At 41.0% G+C, this 19448-nt stretch overlaps 1 protein-coding gene across 3 annotated transcripts in view; it reads left to right on the top strand.

Annotated features, from left to right (window-relative positions):
• Positions 1-19448, top strand: part of ZDHHC17 (zDHHC palmitoyltransferase 17) — a 128662-nt gene that overhangs the window by 34663 nt on the left and 74551 nt on the right. For 2 of the 3 annotated variants that reach the window (XM_073327710.1, XM_073327709.1), the window contains 3 exons: positions 8844-8966; positions 12563-12640; positions 14069-14213. In XM_073327710.1, the coding sequence (XP_073183811.1) occupies positions 8844-8966; positions 12563-12640; positions 14069-14213 (346 nt within the window). The remainder of the gene's footprint in view (positions 1-8843; positions 8967-12562; positions 12641-14068; positions 14214-19448) is intronic. The other variant, XM_073327711.1, reaches the window with a different exon arrangement.

Below are 19448 nucleotides of genomic sequence, written 5' to 3'. Positions count from 1 at the left end.
TACTTTATGATACCAAAGAAAAAGGGAGGGTGGCAACCTATTCTAGATCTCAGGCTCCTCAACAGTTATATGTCCAATCCAAAGCTTTGCATGGTGACCCTGGCATCCATCACACCCGCATTAGATCTTATGGACTTGTTTAGTACCCTCAACTTGCAAGATGCTTATTTTCATGTGGCAATACACCCATCATTCTGAAACTTTCTCTGCTTTGCAGTACTAAAGGACCATTATCAGTTCAAGGTTTTCTTGTTTGGTCACTTGATTGCACCTTGAGTTTTTACAAAGTGCCCATAAGTGATTATTGCTCATTTACATCATCAGGGTATTTGTGCCCATATCTTGATAATTGGTTAGTCTGAGGCAAATCAGTCCAGCAGGTTTCCAACTCAGTAAGATTGATTCTGTGCCTGTTTTCAGATTTAGGAGTGAAACTCAACCTAAAGAAATCTCAGTTGATTCCATCCCAAACCATAAAGTTTATAGGTACTTTCCTAGACTCCAAAACACAGAGTATGACCCAAGGACCTCTTGATGCTGGCAAGGGCACAGGAATACATAGGGGTACGATGACCCCATTGGTTCACCAAAGGGGTAATGCCACACTGGTGGTCCTTATTTTCTGACCATACATCTCTCAATGATATATGTGAGGAATTGTGTGTGTGTGTGTGTGTGTATATATATATATATATATACACACGAAAAAAATAAGTTATCTCGGTCTGTAGTTAAAAGCGGGTCACTCAAAGTTAGCATGTCATGAGATAAACTCCTCCAGAAGGTGGGTGGGAGATGCTTATCTCCATGGTGGACCATTATGTATTGTATGTCATACAATAGGAGTGTACGATGAAGTGAGCTGTAGCTCACGAAAGCTCATGCTCAAATAAATTGGTTAGTCTCTAAGGTGCCACAAGTACTCCTTTTCTTTTTGTGAATACAGACTAACACGGCTGTTACTCTGAAACCTGTCATTATGCTAGGAAGAGGAAAACAGTGTGTAGGTGGCATTGTTTTGAGGTCAACATCAAAGATCTGTTCTGGTATATTTGGGGGAGCAGAAAGACACCCTGACATCCTTCATTTAGGAAGTTAAACTGACAGCAGGTTTGCTTCATGAAAAAGAGATCTCAGCCAGACTTAGCTGAAAATGCTGAAAAGAACTTTGTGTGAGATAAACTTGTTTAGATAGAAGGATAACTTATTAGTTAAGTTTAGTATCAGAGGGATAGCCATGTTAGTCTATAAGGTGCCACAGGACTCTTTGCCGCTTTTACAGATCCAGACTAACAGATGTATTGGAGCATAAGCTTTTGTGGGTAAATACCCACTTTGTAAGTTTAGAATGTGTGTTATGATTTTGTTTGATATGTAACCATTTGTTCCCATCTCTTAAACTAGTTTTTATTTTAATCTCTATTCTTTCTTAAATGATTTTTTTTATTTTATAATTGAATTCAATTGCTGTGTGTAATATAGGAGTGGTGATCTAAGGTAAAACTGGTAAGCTATGTTCCTTTGGGACCAGAGGATCTGGAATTTCTGTGGGTATCCTGTGATCAGAGGTTGGATTCCACACGGGGATACTTCGAAGGGACTCAGGGCCATCTATTGTCAACCTGAAAGGCAACGAAAGGGCTGGTATAGCCCAAAGAAGAGTGCTTGAGTATCTGACAGGCTGGTTGCATTGTGGCACTAACACCCAGCTAACACAGGCAAGACTCCCTTGCACTGGAGGCAGGTGGTAACAAAAGACTCGGCGCTGGGTGCCCTGAGAAGTGTCACCTTGAGGGCTTGCCTATGGAGAGATTTCAGAATCTTTCCCGTCTGATCCTGTTGCTTCAGTCACACCCTCAGTAGCCTTGAGGCTACTCGGTCACATGGCTCTTACACCCAGGTGACATCTTTTGTCAGATTGAGACTGAGACCTTTTCTATCTTGGATCCAAGCATTCACAGGACGAACCAGCAAATCATGATTCCCTCAGTTGATACTCTTTTGTCCCTTCATTAGTGGTTAGAGCCAGACAATATTTATTAGGAATGCCCTTCTCCCCCGTATCTTCCACCCTGATATTAGATATTAGCAGCTGGGATGCACATCTGGGTCAGTTCCAGACTCTCAGCCGATGAACCTCAGTAGCTCTATCAACTCACATAAATATGCTGGAGCTGAGAGCTTTTTGTTTTGCTTGCAGATCGTTTTACTGCTGTGGAGAAACCAAGCTGTACAGATTTTAACAGACCACGCCACAATAATGTATTACATAAACAGACAGGGAGGAACAAAATTCAGTCACCCTCTGTCAAGAAACCATTCTACTCTGGGAATAGTGCATCAGTAACTGCATAGCTCTCCTAGTGATATGTCTCCCAAAGGAATCGAATGCTCTGGCAGATGAACTAGGAGAAGTTGCTCCTTTCACTAGTAGTCTCTGAAGGAGTCGTTGCTAACACATATCTTCCAAAATGGGGATATCAGAAAATAGATATCTTTGCAGCCAAGGATAAGAAAAAATGCCCTCTTTTGCTCTCGAGGGGTCTGGGTTCTCTAGCACAGTGGTCTCCAAAGTGGGGTGCACAAGCCGATCGATTGGGGGGCGCAGCAGGAGGAGCATAGCTGGAGCAAAAGGGTGGCATGGCAGGAGGAGCACCGCTGGAGGGGGAAAAAAGTGGGGGGCGGCCCTGAGTCCTCCAGCCCGTGGAGGAGCAAGGGCAGCCGCGCAGCCAGAGGCCAGAAAGAAGCGGCACTTTCCCCTTCAAAGCCGACCGGAGAGAAGCGGCACTTTGAAGGGGAAAGCACCCACTTCTCTCCATCCGCTGGCTGTGCAGCTGCCCCTGCTCCTCCTGAGTCCTCCGGCCCGTGCTCTCAGGGCCGCATTCCGAAAGGGGCTTTAGAGCTGCAGCCCGGGGCCCCCTTAGCCCAGGGACCTGAAGCTCCTAGAATCCCTGCGTTCCGGGTGGGCCTGCCTGCCCCGGGGGGGTGGGGGGCGGCTCCCAGAGTCGTGGCCATGGGGGTGGTGCTGCGCTGCAGAGAGCCACCTGCATGCCCCCTGCACCAAACAGAGCTGCCCCAGCCCTGAGCCTCTTCCCCCACCCCCTACCCTGAGTGCCCTCCCACACCCTAACTCCCTCCCAGACCGCACACTCCACCGTGGGTGCCCGCTGTATCACAAAGTTTTAAACCAAGATTTTCAAAAATAATAAAGCATATTCAATCACATTGCTCTCACTAAAAATATTATTATTATTAATTTTTTAGTGCAAGCAAAAAGGTCTTTTGTACCGTTAATAAATAAAATATTATTTTAAAAATATTGTTTATTTCATCTTTCTCATTGTTTTTTAATTTCTTTTTTTGTGTTTTATAATTTACACAATATATTAGTACAGTAGTTCATGTATATAATTTATACATAAATAAATATACATATATTGGGAGTGTGTGCTCAAAAATTTTTTACTGATAAGGGTGTTCAATCAAAAAAGTTTGGAGACCACTGCTCTAGCAGATGAGTAATCTCCGGGTCACATCCCACTGTCTGTGTTCTCCCCCTCCACCCCCCCCCCCCCCCTTTACTTTCCAGGATTCTAAGTAAAGTGCAGCAGGACAGTGCTTAGATGATTCTTGTACCCCCAGGATGGACTCATCAGTTTTGGTATCCAGACCTATTGTAACTTTCCAATCATTTTGTCCAATAACTCTCCCATTTCTACCAGACATAATCTCTCGTGACTCAGAATGCATACTCTATCTCAGGGGTCAGCAACCTTTCAGAAGTGGTGTGCTGAGTCTTCATTTATTCACTTTTTAATTTAAGGTTTAACATTTTTTAGAAGGTCTCTCTCTATGTCTATATATTGTATAACTAAACTACTGTTGTATGTAAAGTAAACAAGGTTTTCAGAATGTTTAAGAAGGTTCATTTAAAATTAAATTAAAATGCTGATCTTATGCTGCCGGCCTGCTCAGCCCACTGCCAGCCTGGGATTCTGTTCACCTAGGCCGGCAGCAGGCTGAGTGGGGCCTGTGGCCGGGACCCTGGCTGGCAAGGGGCCGGCAGCCAGAACCCCAGACCAGCAGCGGGCTGAGTGGGGCCGGCAGCCGGGACCCCAGACCGGCAGTGGGCTGAGCGGCTCAGCCCACTGCCACTCAGCCCGCTGCTGGTCTGGGATCCCGGCCCTGCTCACATAGAGTGGGTACCTTCCTTCTCCGTAGTTCTAGCCCATTCTCTTCCTCTCTCTCAGCACTGAGCTGAGGGTGGGAGTGCACAGAGCACAGGGCTGGGGGTGAAGGAGCCTGTTGAGGTGTACGGTCTGACCAGGAGCTAAAATGAGGGAGGGGGCTCAGGGTTGGGGCAGGAGGTTTGGGTGTGGAGTGCTTACCTGGGCAGCTCCCATTTGGTGCGAGGGGTGCAGGTGGGAATGTGGGGTGGGGTGCAGGAGCTCCCGTTCAATGCTCAGGTCGGAGGTGGGAATATGGGGGGTGCAAGAGTCAGGGCATAGAGTGGGGGGGGGTTGGGTATGTCTGGGGGGGTGCAGGGGTCAGGGCATGGAGTGGGGGGGGTTGGGTATGTCTGGGGGGGTGCAGGGGTCAGGGCATGGGGCTGGAGGCATGTGAGGAGGGTGCAGGAATAAGGGCAGGGGGCAGGGCAGAGGGCTGGGAGTGTGTGGGGGAGTGCAGGGGTCAGGGCAGGGGGCTGGGGTTGTGGGCTATGGTCATGGGGGTGCTCCCAGCCCAGAGCGGCTCACAGAGGGGGCTGGAGGGGAAATGCCCTGATTCCACCCCCCTTCCCCAAGGCCCCGTCCCCACCCCCACCCCCACCTCTTCTCTGTCTCCTTCCCGGAGCAGCGAGCATGCTGCGGCTCCGCTTCTCCCCTCCCCCGGCCCCGTCCCTCCCGTCCCCGTCCCATCAGCTGATCAGCGGCAGGGAGGAGGGGCAGGAACCCAGCATGCTGGGGGAAGAGGCGGGGGAGTGGGGAGCTTGCCTGCCTTGCACCAGCAGGCAGGACCAAGCTTCTTCACCCTGCTCCTGGGGGGAAGGGTGGGGGGGGGGGATGGGGGCGGAGAAGAGCGGGCCGGGATGGGCAGGATTTTTAATGGCATGCTGCTGCCTGCCAAGGTCCCAGCCGCCAGCCCCCCTCAGCTCGCTGCCGGCCTGGGTTCGGCAGCGGGCTGAGTGGGACCGATGGCTGGGACCTGGCATGCAGCAGCGTGCCATCAAATATTGGTTTGTGTGCCATCGGTTGCCGACCCCTGCTGTATCTGGACCCGCTGTATCTGGACCCACTGTGTCTTCACCGCACGACCTGGAAACTTCCAAGTTATACTTCTGGGGCAATTCTGCGCCAAAAAATTAAAAATTCCTTGCACAATATTATAAAATTCTGCAAATTTTATTTTTCAAAATAGCACTATATAATCATGCCAGGTTCAGTTATTTTGGTAATTTATTTCAAAATACCTGTCAGCAAATATGTCTGTAACAATACAGACAAACAACCAAATTTCCCCAGGAGTAGAGTTTAAAGAAACCCCTATGACAACCCAGTTCCTGCTTCTCTGCTCCCTCCGCCCCAGAGCCCAGCCATGGGACCCACCCCAGCCAAGACACTCATACCCCCTACCTCCGAGAGTCCAGCCACACACCCCACCCCCTCGGGCCCAGACACACACCCTCTGCCCCCCCAGCCAAACACTCACACTCTCCAGAGTCCAGCTGCAGCCCAGACACTCCTAGACCCTACTCTCCTAGAGGCCAGGGATCCAGAGGGAGAAACAGCCTGATGCTGGGTCCCTGGGCTTGCAAGGAGTTCCTTGCATTCTGCCTCCTCCTTCCTTCAGGGCATGCTGGGAACTGAAGCTGCTGGGAACCCTCCGGTTCCCTCCCCCTGGCCTTGTCTTCTATTTGGGAGCTGGCCTCTGCCAGGTCCAGTGGCCCCTAGTGGCAGCCAACATCTCTGCAGCCCATTTTGGGGGCGGGGGGAATTTTGCATGCCCAACATTAATTTCTGAAAAATTCTGCATTTTGCAGTGGCACAGAATTCCCCCAGGAAAAGTTAACATGATTGGATAGTTAACATGTAAAGTTAATATGATTGGATAAAGAATTTTCCAATGAAGTCAAGAGAATTTTCATGGAAAGTTAGAAAAACTTTGACTAGGAAAACATACATAGCTCAATAAAAACATTTTTTCCTAAGGATATGGTCAAAATATTCTGATCGCCTCTGAACATCTAGTCCAGGATTAATGATATATCTTCTGTTGCTTAAAGTCAGGACTTTTGCTTAACTTCATCAAAGTTGCAATCTCAGACTTTCATCCTTTATTCAAGGTTCTTTGTGTTTTCTTATACAACTGACAAAATATTTAAGAGCCCTATTGTACTATCTTAGAATGAGATCTTTCAGACAATCTCTTAAACTCTTTACAGCAGTGGTTTTCAAACTTTTTTTCTGGCGACCCAGTTGAAGAAAATTGTTATGCCCGTGACCCAGTGGAGCTGGGGATGAGGAGTTTGGGGTGTGGGAGGGGCTCAGGGCTGGGGCAGAGGGTTGGGGTGTGGGGGTGAGGGCTGCGGCATGGGGCTGGGAATGAGGGGTTCAGGGTGTGGGCGGGGGCTCTGGACTGGGGAATGGGATTGGGGTGTGGGAGGGGGTCAGGACTCTAGCCTGGGGTTGGGAATGAGGAGTTTGGAGTGCAGAAGGGCTCTAAGTTTGGGGGGGCTCAGGGCTGAGGCGGGGAGTTGGGATGAGTGAGGGGGTCAGGGCTGTGGGGTGGGGCTGGGAATGAGGGGTTTGGGATGCAGGAAGGGGCTACGGGTTTGAGGGGGGGCGGAGATCAGGTCTGGGGCAGGGGATTGGGGTGCAGGCTTACCTCTGGCGGCCCCCAGTAAGTGGCGCAGGCGTGGTGCAGAGGCAGGGTTTCCACCTGTTCTAGCACTGCGGACTGCACTGCGCCCCGGAAGCGGCCAGCAGCAGGTCTGGCTCCTAGGCAGAGGCGCGCAAACGGCTCCACACAGCTCTTGCCCGCAGGCATCGCCTCCCCAGCTCCCATTGGCCAGTGCTCTGGGTGGGGGCAACACACGGAGCTCAATGGCCCCCTCACCTAGGAGCCTGACCTGCTGCTGGCTGCTTCCAGGGCACAGCGCGGTGTAGGAACAGGCCCGGTCGGCGGTGCTGACCAGAACTGCTGCAACTCAGTGCTTTACGTTCTGCAGCCCAGTACTGGGTCATGACCCACAGTTTGAAAACCACTGCTTTAAATGTATCAAAATGTAGACAAAACTCATCTCAGATATTAACCAAATAGATTGTGAACAGTATCAAGATTTCATATGTCATCCATAAGTTACAGCTACCAAGTTGAGTGACTGCTCATTCTACCAGTAGCCAAGCTACCTCAGCAGAGTTCCAGTCATTGAAATTTGTAGAGCAGTGACATGGTCCTCAGTTTGCATGTTTACCAACCATTACTCTCTCGTATCAGCATCTGGGGTGTATGCTGAGTTTAGAAGACCAGTTCTACTGTCCATGTGCAGATGAGCTCCTATCTCTCACTGCTTAGCTTACCAAACTGCTAGTTAATCACCATAAGTGGGAGCCACATGCAGAGGACCTTGAAGAAAAAGAAACAGTTACTTACCTAATAGTAAGTAGTGTTCTCTGAGATGTTTTGTGCATGTGGATCCCACGACCCCATCATCCATACTTGCAGCTCAGAAACTCCTCTTGAAACTCTGAGTGGTGAAGGAATGAGAGAATGGGTCACTTTGCCCCCTGTGAGGAAGGGACACATGGGCATAATCCTTTAGCTGGCTGTGTGTTAAATGCAACAGTCTGCATTATGGTTTTTTATATTACCCCCCAAATGAGTTCAGAGTTGTGGTTCCAGCGCAGTTCTTCTTGATAAACTTTGTTGAGAGCTGCTGATAGGTGCATCAGCAAGAATGTTTGTGTTTCAGCTGTGACATTGAGAGAGACTAGTGCAACCTGAGCTGTCACGATTCCTTATCAAAGTCTGGAGCTTGAGCATTTAGGACTCAGACATTAATAGAGTACAGGTATTGTCATAATTTTCCCTGTAATTTTGCCCATGAAAAGGAGCATGGAGACAGGGTAGTAGCTAGCTGGGTTATCAGTAGCTAGTAGTAGTTTTTTGAATTCTGCCCAAGCAGCTACATGCTTCTCAACATTAGTAAACTTTCCTCCTGAAAGGAAGTGCTGATGTTGGTCAACTTTGGTCCCAGGTAGTATTGACTATCCATGAAGAACAGTCAGTTTTGCATGTGGTTGCACAGGGGTCACTGCTTTCAGTGCTTCTGCTTCTGCTTATTCTTCCATAAACTGAGATTATATTGTCTGTTTTTTTTTTCCCAGGGAAGTGGGAAGAGAGCACTTCTTGGTGGAAAACTGTAGTCTCAGGTCGACCTAAACTGTAGTCTCAGGTCGACCTAGATTGATTAATTAGTTCAAAAATGAAATTCTATGGCAGAGGAGCAAAATCTTCGTTTCTTTCACAGACGTAATATAGTCTTTCAAGAACTCCTTATGCAGTTGACTGATTGTCTTGTCCTATTTGTGCACAAGTTTCCTGTCTTCATGCTTCTCCTATTAGCAGCAGGTGGAAAAAAGAAAACTTTGTCATGGTAATCCCTCTGCATAAGAAGTTTGCTGTTTCTTACTCACTTTTTGTTTATCTCCAGCAGGTGAGAACAATCTTGTAATTGCGTAAGTTCTTATACTGTGCTCATCTCTCTGGTATCTAAGTACCTGATTGTTTCCTATGTGTTGGTTTTTGCTTATGATAATAAGTTGAAATTTTTTTTCTTCTTCAAGGTATGGAATATATGAACGATGTAGAGAGTTGGTGGAAGCAGGTTATGATGTACGGCAGCCAGACAAAGAAAACGTTACACTTCTCCACTGGGCTGCAATCAACAACAGAATAGATCTGGTGAAGTATGTATTAATATATAGCTAAACATCAATGATGTCTTTAAGTAATTTTTGTGTTTGTCTATAATGCTAAATAGATTTCATAGTTCCTTTTTAAGCACACTCGTTCTCAATTTTAAGGGTAAAAAATAGGGCTGTCGATTAATCGCAGTTAACTCACGCAATTAACTAAAAAAAAAAAAAAATTGCAATTAAAAAAATTAATCATGATTAATCACCCTGTTAAACAATAGAATCTCAATTGAAATATATTAAATATTTTTGACTGTTTTTCTACATTTCAAAATATATTGACTTCAATTACAACACAGAATACAATGTGTACAGTACTCACTTTATATTAATTTTATTACAAATATTTGCACTGTAAAATGATAAACAAAAGAAATATTATTTTTCTGTTCACCTCATACAAGTACTGTATGTACACCAGTTTTGTACCAATGTAAATAATTCTACATTTGTAAGTTCAACTTTCATGGTAAAGAGATTGCACTACAGTACTTGTAATGAGGGAATTGAAAAAAATATTATTTCTTTTGTGTTTTTTTTACAGTGCAAATATTTGTAATAAAAAATAGAATACAAAATGTATTTTAGATTTATCTTGTAACTGAAATCAGTATATTTGAAAATGTAGAAAACATCCAAAAATATTTAAATAAATAGTATTCTGTTATTGTTTAACAGCACAATTAATCGCGATTAATTTTTTTAATAGCTTGACAGCCCTAGTAAAAAATGAAAGCCAGAAACCCCAGTCTAGATATTTTGCAGAATCTCTGTGATGCCGTAGTACCCAAGAATAAGACCTGTTAAATGCTTAGTAGCCAGTTTTTTTTTTTTGTCTTATACAATACAAGAAGTGATGACCAAAGAAAAAATCCTTTAGGTTTTTAGAACAGAGACTAAAGTAAGTAAGGAATAATCATTAGTGTTTGTTACTCTGCAAGGTCATAGGTGTGTGAATGTTACATATGATTCCTTTTGCATTAATTAAAAAAATGAGCTAAATGTATACACTAGATAGGTAGTCAGTATAACATGGGGGTTGGCAGGATGCCAAGAGCACTTGACATTAAGTTCACTGACTCAATGGCAGGTTTCAAAATAGTTCTACTGTGTTAATGTGCATGTGCAGCCACACACACAACCAAATATGAAAAGGCAAAAATGAGGCATAAAGAGATTCTCCAGGTAGTCTCTAGGTCCTATCTGTTGTTATAGGTTCTTTGGCCACCAGATCCTTCACGAAGCCACAGTTGTCATCATGATTTGCTTTTTAAGGGCACTTTTTTCCTGTTGCAGTTCATTTTGCCTTCCATTATGCAGAACCACTGATGGAGAAATACAGACATGGAAGTACATTAGTCATTGGTTTTGAAAGACAGAAGAACAAGTGTTATTGCAGCTCCCATGGCAAAGACAACTAATCTCCTTTTACACTGTCATGGAAAAGTGTAAAAGAATAACAAGACTGATTGTATGTCCATTTTCTTTTAGATAAAACAACAGGCAGTCTTCTACCTCTCCCTATCATTTTGAGGGAGAGTCTATGTACAGAACTGATAAAATGTAAGACACCTGATTTCTTTAAGCAACCAGGGCTCTTTTGTGAGAGAGGTTTTTGTCTTTTTCTTGCTCTTCTTCCCTTTTTTATACCCCTTCTTATTTTCCTTCTCCTTCTGGCTTGTCTGACAACTGCAGTGGCTGGAATGTCAAAGAAGTCTTAAACAACTTAAACTACCAACATATATGTATTTTTTTTGTCTGGTATCTATATTGCTTTATTAAAAAAGGTACAGTAGCATCTGAAAGCCATTGTTAAAAAGTAATCTTACTTGTATTTTCTTATTCATTCAATAAATCCAAGGGGTTGACCAGTGTTGAGTTCTTGGATGACATGTGCTCGTATTACAAATACTCCCCTCTCAGTTGGCACTGTTCTTAATAGAGTCCAAAGGCTGAATGAGCGCTGAAACAGAACTATTCTCCCCTCCAAAAATGGAACTATTCTCCCCTACAAGGTCATTCCCTTGTCAGGGATTTGCTGAAAGTATAGAAGTGATGTAGGTGAGAATTGAAGTTAATGAGGAAGTTCTGCACAGTACCATGCCTGTATGATGGCTAGTTCTGAGTAGTGTAGTTATTCACTCACTTTCATAACCACTAAATTCACCTGCAAAGTTATATATAAAAAACCTCCCTCCTGACTATGCACTTGCTCCCCTCTTTCTTTATTAAATTTAAAAGCAAATGTAAACCCTGTAGTTATGTCACTCCTAACTGGCTGCATGCAGGCCTGCCTCACTGTGAAAGAGGCAAACAGTTAGTGATATATAACTTCTCTTTGTTGGCATTTAGAATTTAAAAAAGAGACCCAATATTCTCCATGTTTCTTCTATTGTAGATGTTCTTGTAACTAGGTGTTTTGAGCCCTATCATATGATTTCTTCATACATGATTTACTAGCAAAATAACTTATTGAAAATTGAGAGGGTAATGAACCAAAATGACAGATCTGAAGATCCACCAGGTTAGGGATGGCTTGGAGGGTTGTTTTGGAGTCCAGATCAGAATTTTACAGGTGGATTCTTGCTTTATACTGGGCTGAACACCTCCAAATTTTAAGATGCCTGAAATCTGGATCTGAGACCAAATTTTGCATGTAAGATTCAGTTTTAACTGTTAGAGGTTTCCATTGACCTGCACTGAAGTAACTGTATTGTTAAAATTTCTGACAAGACTTGTGCTTAAAAAAATGTTTGCCTTTTTTGTTAGTTAGTTATGACTTACATTGTCTTCTACATTTTACCAATTTAATCTCTTAGGGAAAGCATACTTCAGTAGGGAAAATAATTATCTCAGCTCACAAAAACTGCACATATGTTATAAATATGAATTGCTACAGATTAAATGTGGATAATTCAATTTGTCCTACAGGTGGTTAGTCTGCTAAAAAATGTTTTTCAGAAAAATTAATTTCTATCCAGTCATTTTTAAAGTATCTAATGTTTTTTTGTCCTCTGTCTAATAACTGTAATTGAGAAGCGTGTAAAATCTTTACACTTGGTTAAAAGCATAACAGAAACATTCATTCTTGGAACAGTGATTTCAGTAGGGACATTCCAGTGATAATACATGCTACAAATTGAATTGTCTAAAACTGTGTTTTACCTTCACTAAAATTCTGCAAGTATTCCTGTCTGTTTTCCATAGTCAAACACAAAGATCTCTTTTACTCCACTGAACTTAAATTATAACTTAGTTTTTTAAAAAAATATTGTAAATAACCTTCCATCTATTTATAATAATGTAAATCTTTTTACATTAACACATATAGTGATAACTAAATTAGCAATCTTGCAGTTAATAAAAGTAATGTTAAAATAAGACTAGACCAGCAAAAAGCTGTGTGTATCAAAAATTCAAGACCGGTAATTTCAAGGAGAAGATCTGTTATAGGAAGGCTGGGCATATTTTTTTTAAACCTGCATCTTATGTCTCTTTTTAATTATATGTTTGTCACTTATCTTTCATGTTTATGATTGTAATCAAAACAATTTAGATTAAATGTATATTTTTCATTATGTTTTTAGATTCTACATATCAAAGGGTGCTATTGTTGATCAGCTGGGAGGAGATTTAAATTCCACCCCACTTCACTGGGCAACGAGGTGGGGAAAAAGTCTGGATTTTCTGTACTTCCAGTTTAATTAGACAGCAATTTGTTGTTTGTTATTTGAATTAGATTCCATTATATACTTCTATTATGGGTATGAGTTGTGTCTCCATGTACGAGTGAACTTGAGAAACTGGGTTGGTGGCAGTAACTGAGTACATTTATATGTTTGGTCTCTAAGGACGGGACATTCAGTTCATCTGAAACTAGCAAACTGGTCTATAGATGTAGAAGAGGCTGATCATTATGATAAGAGAGGATATATATTGTATAAAAATTTGAGTCAGTTGTCGCTTTGCGGCTCTTCACTGTTGCTTTGAGAATCTTGCTATTGAGTATCTGGTGGTATCTAGTAATACAGAAGTGGAGGATGACAGTCAGGAGACAGTTTGTGTCTGATGCTGTCCAGAGCATTGCCTCATAAATTCAGGAGATTATTAAAGGTGCATTTTAAACACCAGGAGAGACCAGAATTATTATGTAGGACACTGTCAAAGAATAAAAGGGGTGGATGAACTCCTGTGTACAGTACTGGACAGACAACTGTCTTCTAATAGTTACTCCTTCAGATACAGTTAAGTAGAAATGAATGGGAAAGGAAGTATATATGTACTAATATTCATAATTATGTACTGCAAAAAGAAGGCCTGGGATATTGGCCTTTGGAACATTTAAAATATTAAATTATGTTGATACTTGGCAATGAAAAATCCACTCATTAAGCTAATGTGTTCGGCTTAATTTTAAATATTAAAACTAATTTATTCCTTTTGGGTTAAAGATCATATTTGGTTATATATGTATTATAAGGTGAACTGTTAAACAGATTATTACTGCTCTAAATTAAATCAGGTTCAGAGAAAATTTGTGTCACTTTGAACACCAATTGACCAAAGCCATATTCTGATTGACTGGAAGGGCCTGTTTTGTGGTGTCGCAGCTGTGCACTAACTGACAACTGTGCATATTTGGCACCTTATCACAAAAATGGTGAGAACCCTGATGGCTATTATGCTAAAAAGATTTTGTGGATGCTTTTACTGCAGTGCAGGAAAAGTGTCGGTCCCAAAGCAGCACTCGTTTTCCCCGTAATAGAAGGATACGTTGCATCTCCTCCCTGCAAAAATAAAATAAAAAAAAAATCAACTAATCTGTTCATAGACTTTTTAAAAAAAAAAAAAAACCCAAAATTTAAAATTAATTAGTCTCATACTTGGTTGTTCACATATTTGCAGAATCAGATGCATAGTGATCATCGTTTTCAAAGGAAAAGTTGTCTTAATCTTCAATTCAGAGTGATATAATGATATAATTATTTAATTAATTAAAAATGTTGGAATTTAACATTTTTCTTATCCAAATATGTTACCAAATTTTATATATATAATTAACCAGGTGTGTTTGTGTTCACTGTTATGTTTAGACAGGGTCACTTATCCATGGTTGTACAACTGATGAAGTATGGTGCAGATCCATCACTAATTGATGGGGAAGGATGCAGCTGTATTCACTTGGCTGCCCAGTTTGGGCATACATCTATTGTTGCTTACCTGATAGCAAAGGGACAGGTAAATTCAAATAAAATAACACATTTTAATAAATAGACTCCTAAAGAGAATATTTCAGTAGTAAGAAAATAGTTAAAAACTGTGCTTACAATTTGAGTAATGTTCTGTCGTTTTGGAAACTGTAATGTCTTTTTGTATTATTACTGTTTTGTAGTTTTAGACTACTGCATTTTAATTGAAGCATATACCATCTGTTAACAGTTGTGCGAGCACTTTAGCTTTTGTTCATATGTGTTTAATGCCAGTATAATATGTGTAAATACTAGTGAATTTATATATTATTTTCCTTACTTTCATTGAATGTCATTTTAATTAAGTATATTTCACTTATCCACAAATCTCCAAAACATTGAAACCTCACGTAAACAGCCAAACAAGGCAAAAGAGGCATGATGATATCATGAGACTGAACATTTTTGTTTTAGCTCCCTGTACACCTTTGTGCATACACCCAACAAAACAATTAATAAAACAATCTCCCCATCCTTGCTGTGGGATGTGTCAATACATCTATAAAAAATAATTTGCTTCTCAGATTAACTCATCTAATGTCCCACCATCCTTCATTTTGTGTGTCTGAAAGGTATTAAACCAAAGTCACCATTAGTATTTTCGAAATAAATTATAGATAAGGCTAAGATTTTTTTTTTTTTACAGAGGTTGCAGAAGTCACGGAATCTTGTCACGGTTGCAGAAGTCACGGTGACTTCAAGCAACCTCTGTGAATTCAGCCCTAGCGGCCGGGAGTGGTGGGGGGACCTGAGAGCGGTCTCTGCAGCTGCCAAAACCTCTGCTGGCAGTGTGGGGACCCTGCAGCTGGGCTCCCCATTTTGTCAGGGATATGTTTAGTAAAAGTCACAGACAGGTCACGGGCTTCCGTGAATTTTTCTTTATTGCCCATGACCTTTTTGTGACTTTCACTAAAAATATCCATGAAAATATCTTCGCCGTAATTATTGGCTAGCTTGCACACATGACTCAGCACTGTTTTGTTCTTGGTAGAGGAGAGTTCAGGTATGGTCTCCATAACTCATTTAAAAAAAAATCCCCTCTTATATTTTTTTACTAGGTACTTCCAATTGTGTATCTTTGTTATGCTGCTGTTCATTCAAATCAGTCTGATGAAATTTAACATGACCATAAAAGTCAGTTACAAAAAATTAGTCTGTTACCACTTACGCATTATGTAAAATATAAGTTGAAATAATTTTAATAACATCCCAGCATTACATACTATAACCCATTCTTTGTAGTAACAATCTTTTAAGCAATACAACAAAATCTAGTGAATCTAACACCTCTATCCCTGTAGAATCGGTGTCTTTGTGCAAATAATCCTATAGCTATTAAGTATCAGCATATTGTGTAATTAAAAACAATACATTCCAGGTAAATGCTCTGTAGCAGGCAATGACTATCCAGGCATAACTGAGCTCCATCAACCTGTTTTCTACTTTATTCTTGTTTTCTGGCTGCTTTGACCTTGTAAACATATACAGTATACTCCCATTTATCCAAAATTCTATTATTCAAACCTCTGCATTTTCTGAATCCCGTTCTTGTCCACCATGTATCGCATGCTGGGGCATAAAGAAGGGATTCAGATAATGTGAAGGTTTGGATAATAGAACAGAGACCCCCTGAACAGGACTCTGAGGAAGAGGCGGAACTCCCGGCCATGAAGGAGGTCACCCTGCTGCTAAACAGCTCTTGCAGCGGCCCAGGGAACCCTCTGCATCCTGCTATCATGGGAGTGAATGAGTAGGACCATGACATCAGAGCTGTAGAGGGCTCCCTGCCCTGCTGCAGGGCCAGTGACACCCAATCCCTAAAGGCACAAGATAGAGGGAAGACTGAAGTCCTGGCAGGGCAGAGCAGAGTCCCAGTCCCAGAGTCTGTGCTCTGCCCCATACTTTGCCCCTGCAGAGACTGGGTGTCACCAGCCCTTCAATAATTCAGGGAGCCTTCTGCAGCCCTGTTGTCAGGGGAGTGAGTGAGTGGAGCAGGGCAGAGTAGAGACCCCTGGCCAGGACTGCAAGGAGGAGGACGACGACGACGAGACTCCAGCTGCTGGGGAGGCTATCCCACTACTGAATGGCTTCTACCCTCTTGATTATTCACACTCTAGTTTATCCAGATAAAACCCGTGTCCCCCGTGCTATTTGGATAATTGGGAGTATATTGTATTATATTTAGTTCCTTTATAAAGTAGCTGAGATGGAACAGCAGATGGTGCTGTAGCACAGATAACTATCTTCAATCTCATATTGCTGTATATCAATCCTTGCCTCATATTTACTTTCTGCTTAGATTCTGCTGTATAGTGACAACAGTAGCAGAAAATGGTCTTGGTATATTCTTTCTAACTTTTAAAATACTTTTTCAAAGCTGTTGCTTTCAGTAATCAATTTTTAGGGCTGTCAAGTGATTAAAAAAAATAATTGTGATTAATCGTGCAATTAATCATGCCATTAAACAACAATAGAATACCATTTATTTTAAATATTTTTGAATGTTTACTACATTTTCAAATATATTAATTTCAATTACAACACAGAATACAAAGTATACAGTGCTCACCTATATTTATTTTTGATTAGGTATTTTTACTGTAAAAAAACAAAAAAAAAAGTATTTTTCAGTTCACCTCGTACAAGTACTGTAGTGCAATCTCTTTATTATGAAAGTTGAATTTACAGATGTAGAATTATGTACAAAAGAACCTGCATTCAAAAACAAAACAATGTAAAACCTTAGAGACTACAAGTCCACTCAGTCCTACATCTTGGTCAGCCAATCACTCAGACAAACAAGGTTGGTTACAATTTGTAGGAGATAATGCTGCCTGCTTCTTGTTTACAATGTCACCTGAAAGAGAGAACAGGCATTCGCATGGCACCATTGTAGCTGGCGTTGGAAGATATTTATATGGCAGATGTGCTAAAGATTCACGCGTCTCTTCATGCTTCAACCACCATTCCAGAGGACATGCTTCCATGCTGATGATGGGTTCTGCTCGATAATGATCCAAAGCAGTGCGAACTGAGACGTTCATTTTCATCATCTGAGTCAGATGCCACCAGCAGAAGGTTGATTTTCTTTTTTGGTTGTTCAGGTTCTGTAGTTTTTGTATCAGAGTGTTGCTTTTTAAGACTTCTTAAAGCATGCTCCACACCTCGTCCCGCTCAGATTTTGGATGGCACTTCAGATTCTTAAACCTTGGGTCGAGTGCTGTAGCTATTTTTAGAAATCTCACATCAGTACCTTCTTTGTGTTTTGTCAGTCTGCTCTGAAAGTGTTCTTAAAACGAACATGTGCTGGGTCATCATCCGAGACTGCTATAACAAGAAATACATGGCAGAATGTGGGTAAAACAGAGCAGGAGACATACAATTCTCCCCCCAAGGATACAGTCACAAATTTAATTGACACTTTTTTTTTTAACGAGCATCATCAGCATGCAAGCATGTCCTCTGGAATGGTGGCTGAAGCATAAAGGGGCACACAAATGTTTAGCATATCTGGCATGTAAATACCTTGCAGTGCTGGCTACAAATGTACCATGCAAATGCTTGTTCTCACTTTCAGGTGACATTGTAAATAAGAAGCAGGCAGCAGTATCTCATGTCAATGTAAACAATCTTGTTTGTCTTAGCGATTGGCAGAAGAAGTAGTAGGACTGGGTGAACTTGAAGGCTCTAAAGTTTTACATTGTTTTGTTTTTGAGTGCAGTTATGTAAACCCCCCCAAAAAATCTGAATTTATAAGTTACACTTTCACGATAAAGAGATTGCACTTCAATACTTGTATGAGGTGAATTGAAAAATACTATTTCTTTTGTTTATCATTTTTACAGTGTATATATTTGTGATCAAAAATAATAATACAAAGTGAGCACTGGGTACTTTGATTTCAATTACAACACAGAATACAATATTGAAAATGTAGAAAAACATCCAAAAATATTTAATAAATTTCAATTGATATTCTATTGTTATAAGTGTGATTAATCACAATTAATTTTTAGTTAATCGTGTGAGTTAACTGCGGTTAATTGACAGCCGTACAATTTTTATTAAACTGTTTGTGTAGTTAAACAGATAAAGTTTGTTATACTAATCACTATGCAGTAAGGTACACATGAAGATGTTGACCAAACATAGTAGATAAACGTGTGTTTGAACAGCATAAATGGTGTAGACAGAAATCAATAGAATTTTTATTAAGGATCTCGCCCTGCATCAGAAAATTCCATAATCATGCATTTTGTTAATGAATTTTTGTGTGTGTGTGTGTGTATAAAACAGTGACTTTTGGTAAGGCTTTTTATGTATGTGTAATATATACACAGTGTTTTTTCTTTCAAAAGTCATTGGTTAAAGCAGCACTGTTGGGTTTAAAATATATATTTATTGCAATCAAACTACAAATTTATAAATAAATAAATAAAATCTTGTATATTAGTTGCAAAAACACCAAAGAAATGTTTCTTTATAATTGTTACATACTATATAAATAATAAACTTTTATTACATATGTAATATATGTATAAATATATAATTTTATTTCAAAAGAAACTGTGTGTATAGGGAGGTGTGAGTGTATGGATGTGTAGCTGTATTTTATTTCTTTTGGAATTAAAAATATCCTCATGGAAACATTTCTCCTGGTCATGAGTTTTGTAAAAGATTATTACTACTAAACCTAAAAATTGTGCCCATTTTGCCTTTACAATGTCTATTTAATATTACATGAAGAATCTGTAATCTGTATTAATTACTCTGGCTATTTTGGAAAACAGCTGAGAAAATGAAGTTGAAAAATTAAGCATTGTGCCTGCATATGTTATCAAAATGCATAGTAATTTAATCAATAAACATTGTGGTGTTATGTATTTAGGTATGTTTTTACATATTTATGGTTATTGAAGTTAAAATACTATTTCATGTTTTGTAATAGAGAAAGATAGTGGAAAATTTACAAAACCACACTTCTATGTGTATTTTAAAAGCAAAAATTTTATACAACCTTTTATGAAACTATTCTGCCATTGCACTTGTAAACTCCCATCCTGTAAATGGATGCAAGTAACTGCGCATACGACTAGCCCCATTGAGTGAGTTCAATAGGAATACTCAGATCCAGGAAGTTAATTACTCATTTGCAGAATTGATGCCCTGCAGTCACTCAGCTCTCCCTGTGTTCACTCTGGTTCCCACCTGCTTCTTTATGGCA

The sequence above is a fragment of the Lepidochelys kempii genome, chromosome 1 (genome assembly GCF_965140265.1).
Source record: "Lepidochelys kempii isolate rLepKem1 chromosome 1, rLepKem1.hap2, whole genome shotgun sequence".
Taxonomy (NCBI): domain Eukaryota; kingdom Metazoa; phylum Chordata; order Testudines; family Cheloniidae; genus Lepidochelys; species Lepidochelys kempii.
The sequence above is the reverse complement of the archived record's forward strand: the minus strand, read 5'-3'. Positions and strand labels throughout refer to the sequence as shown.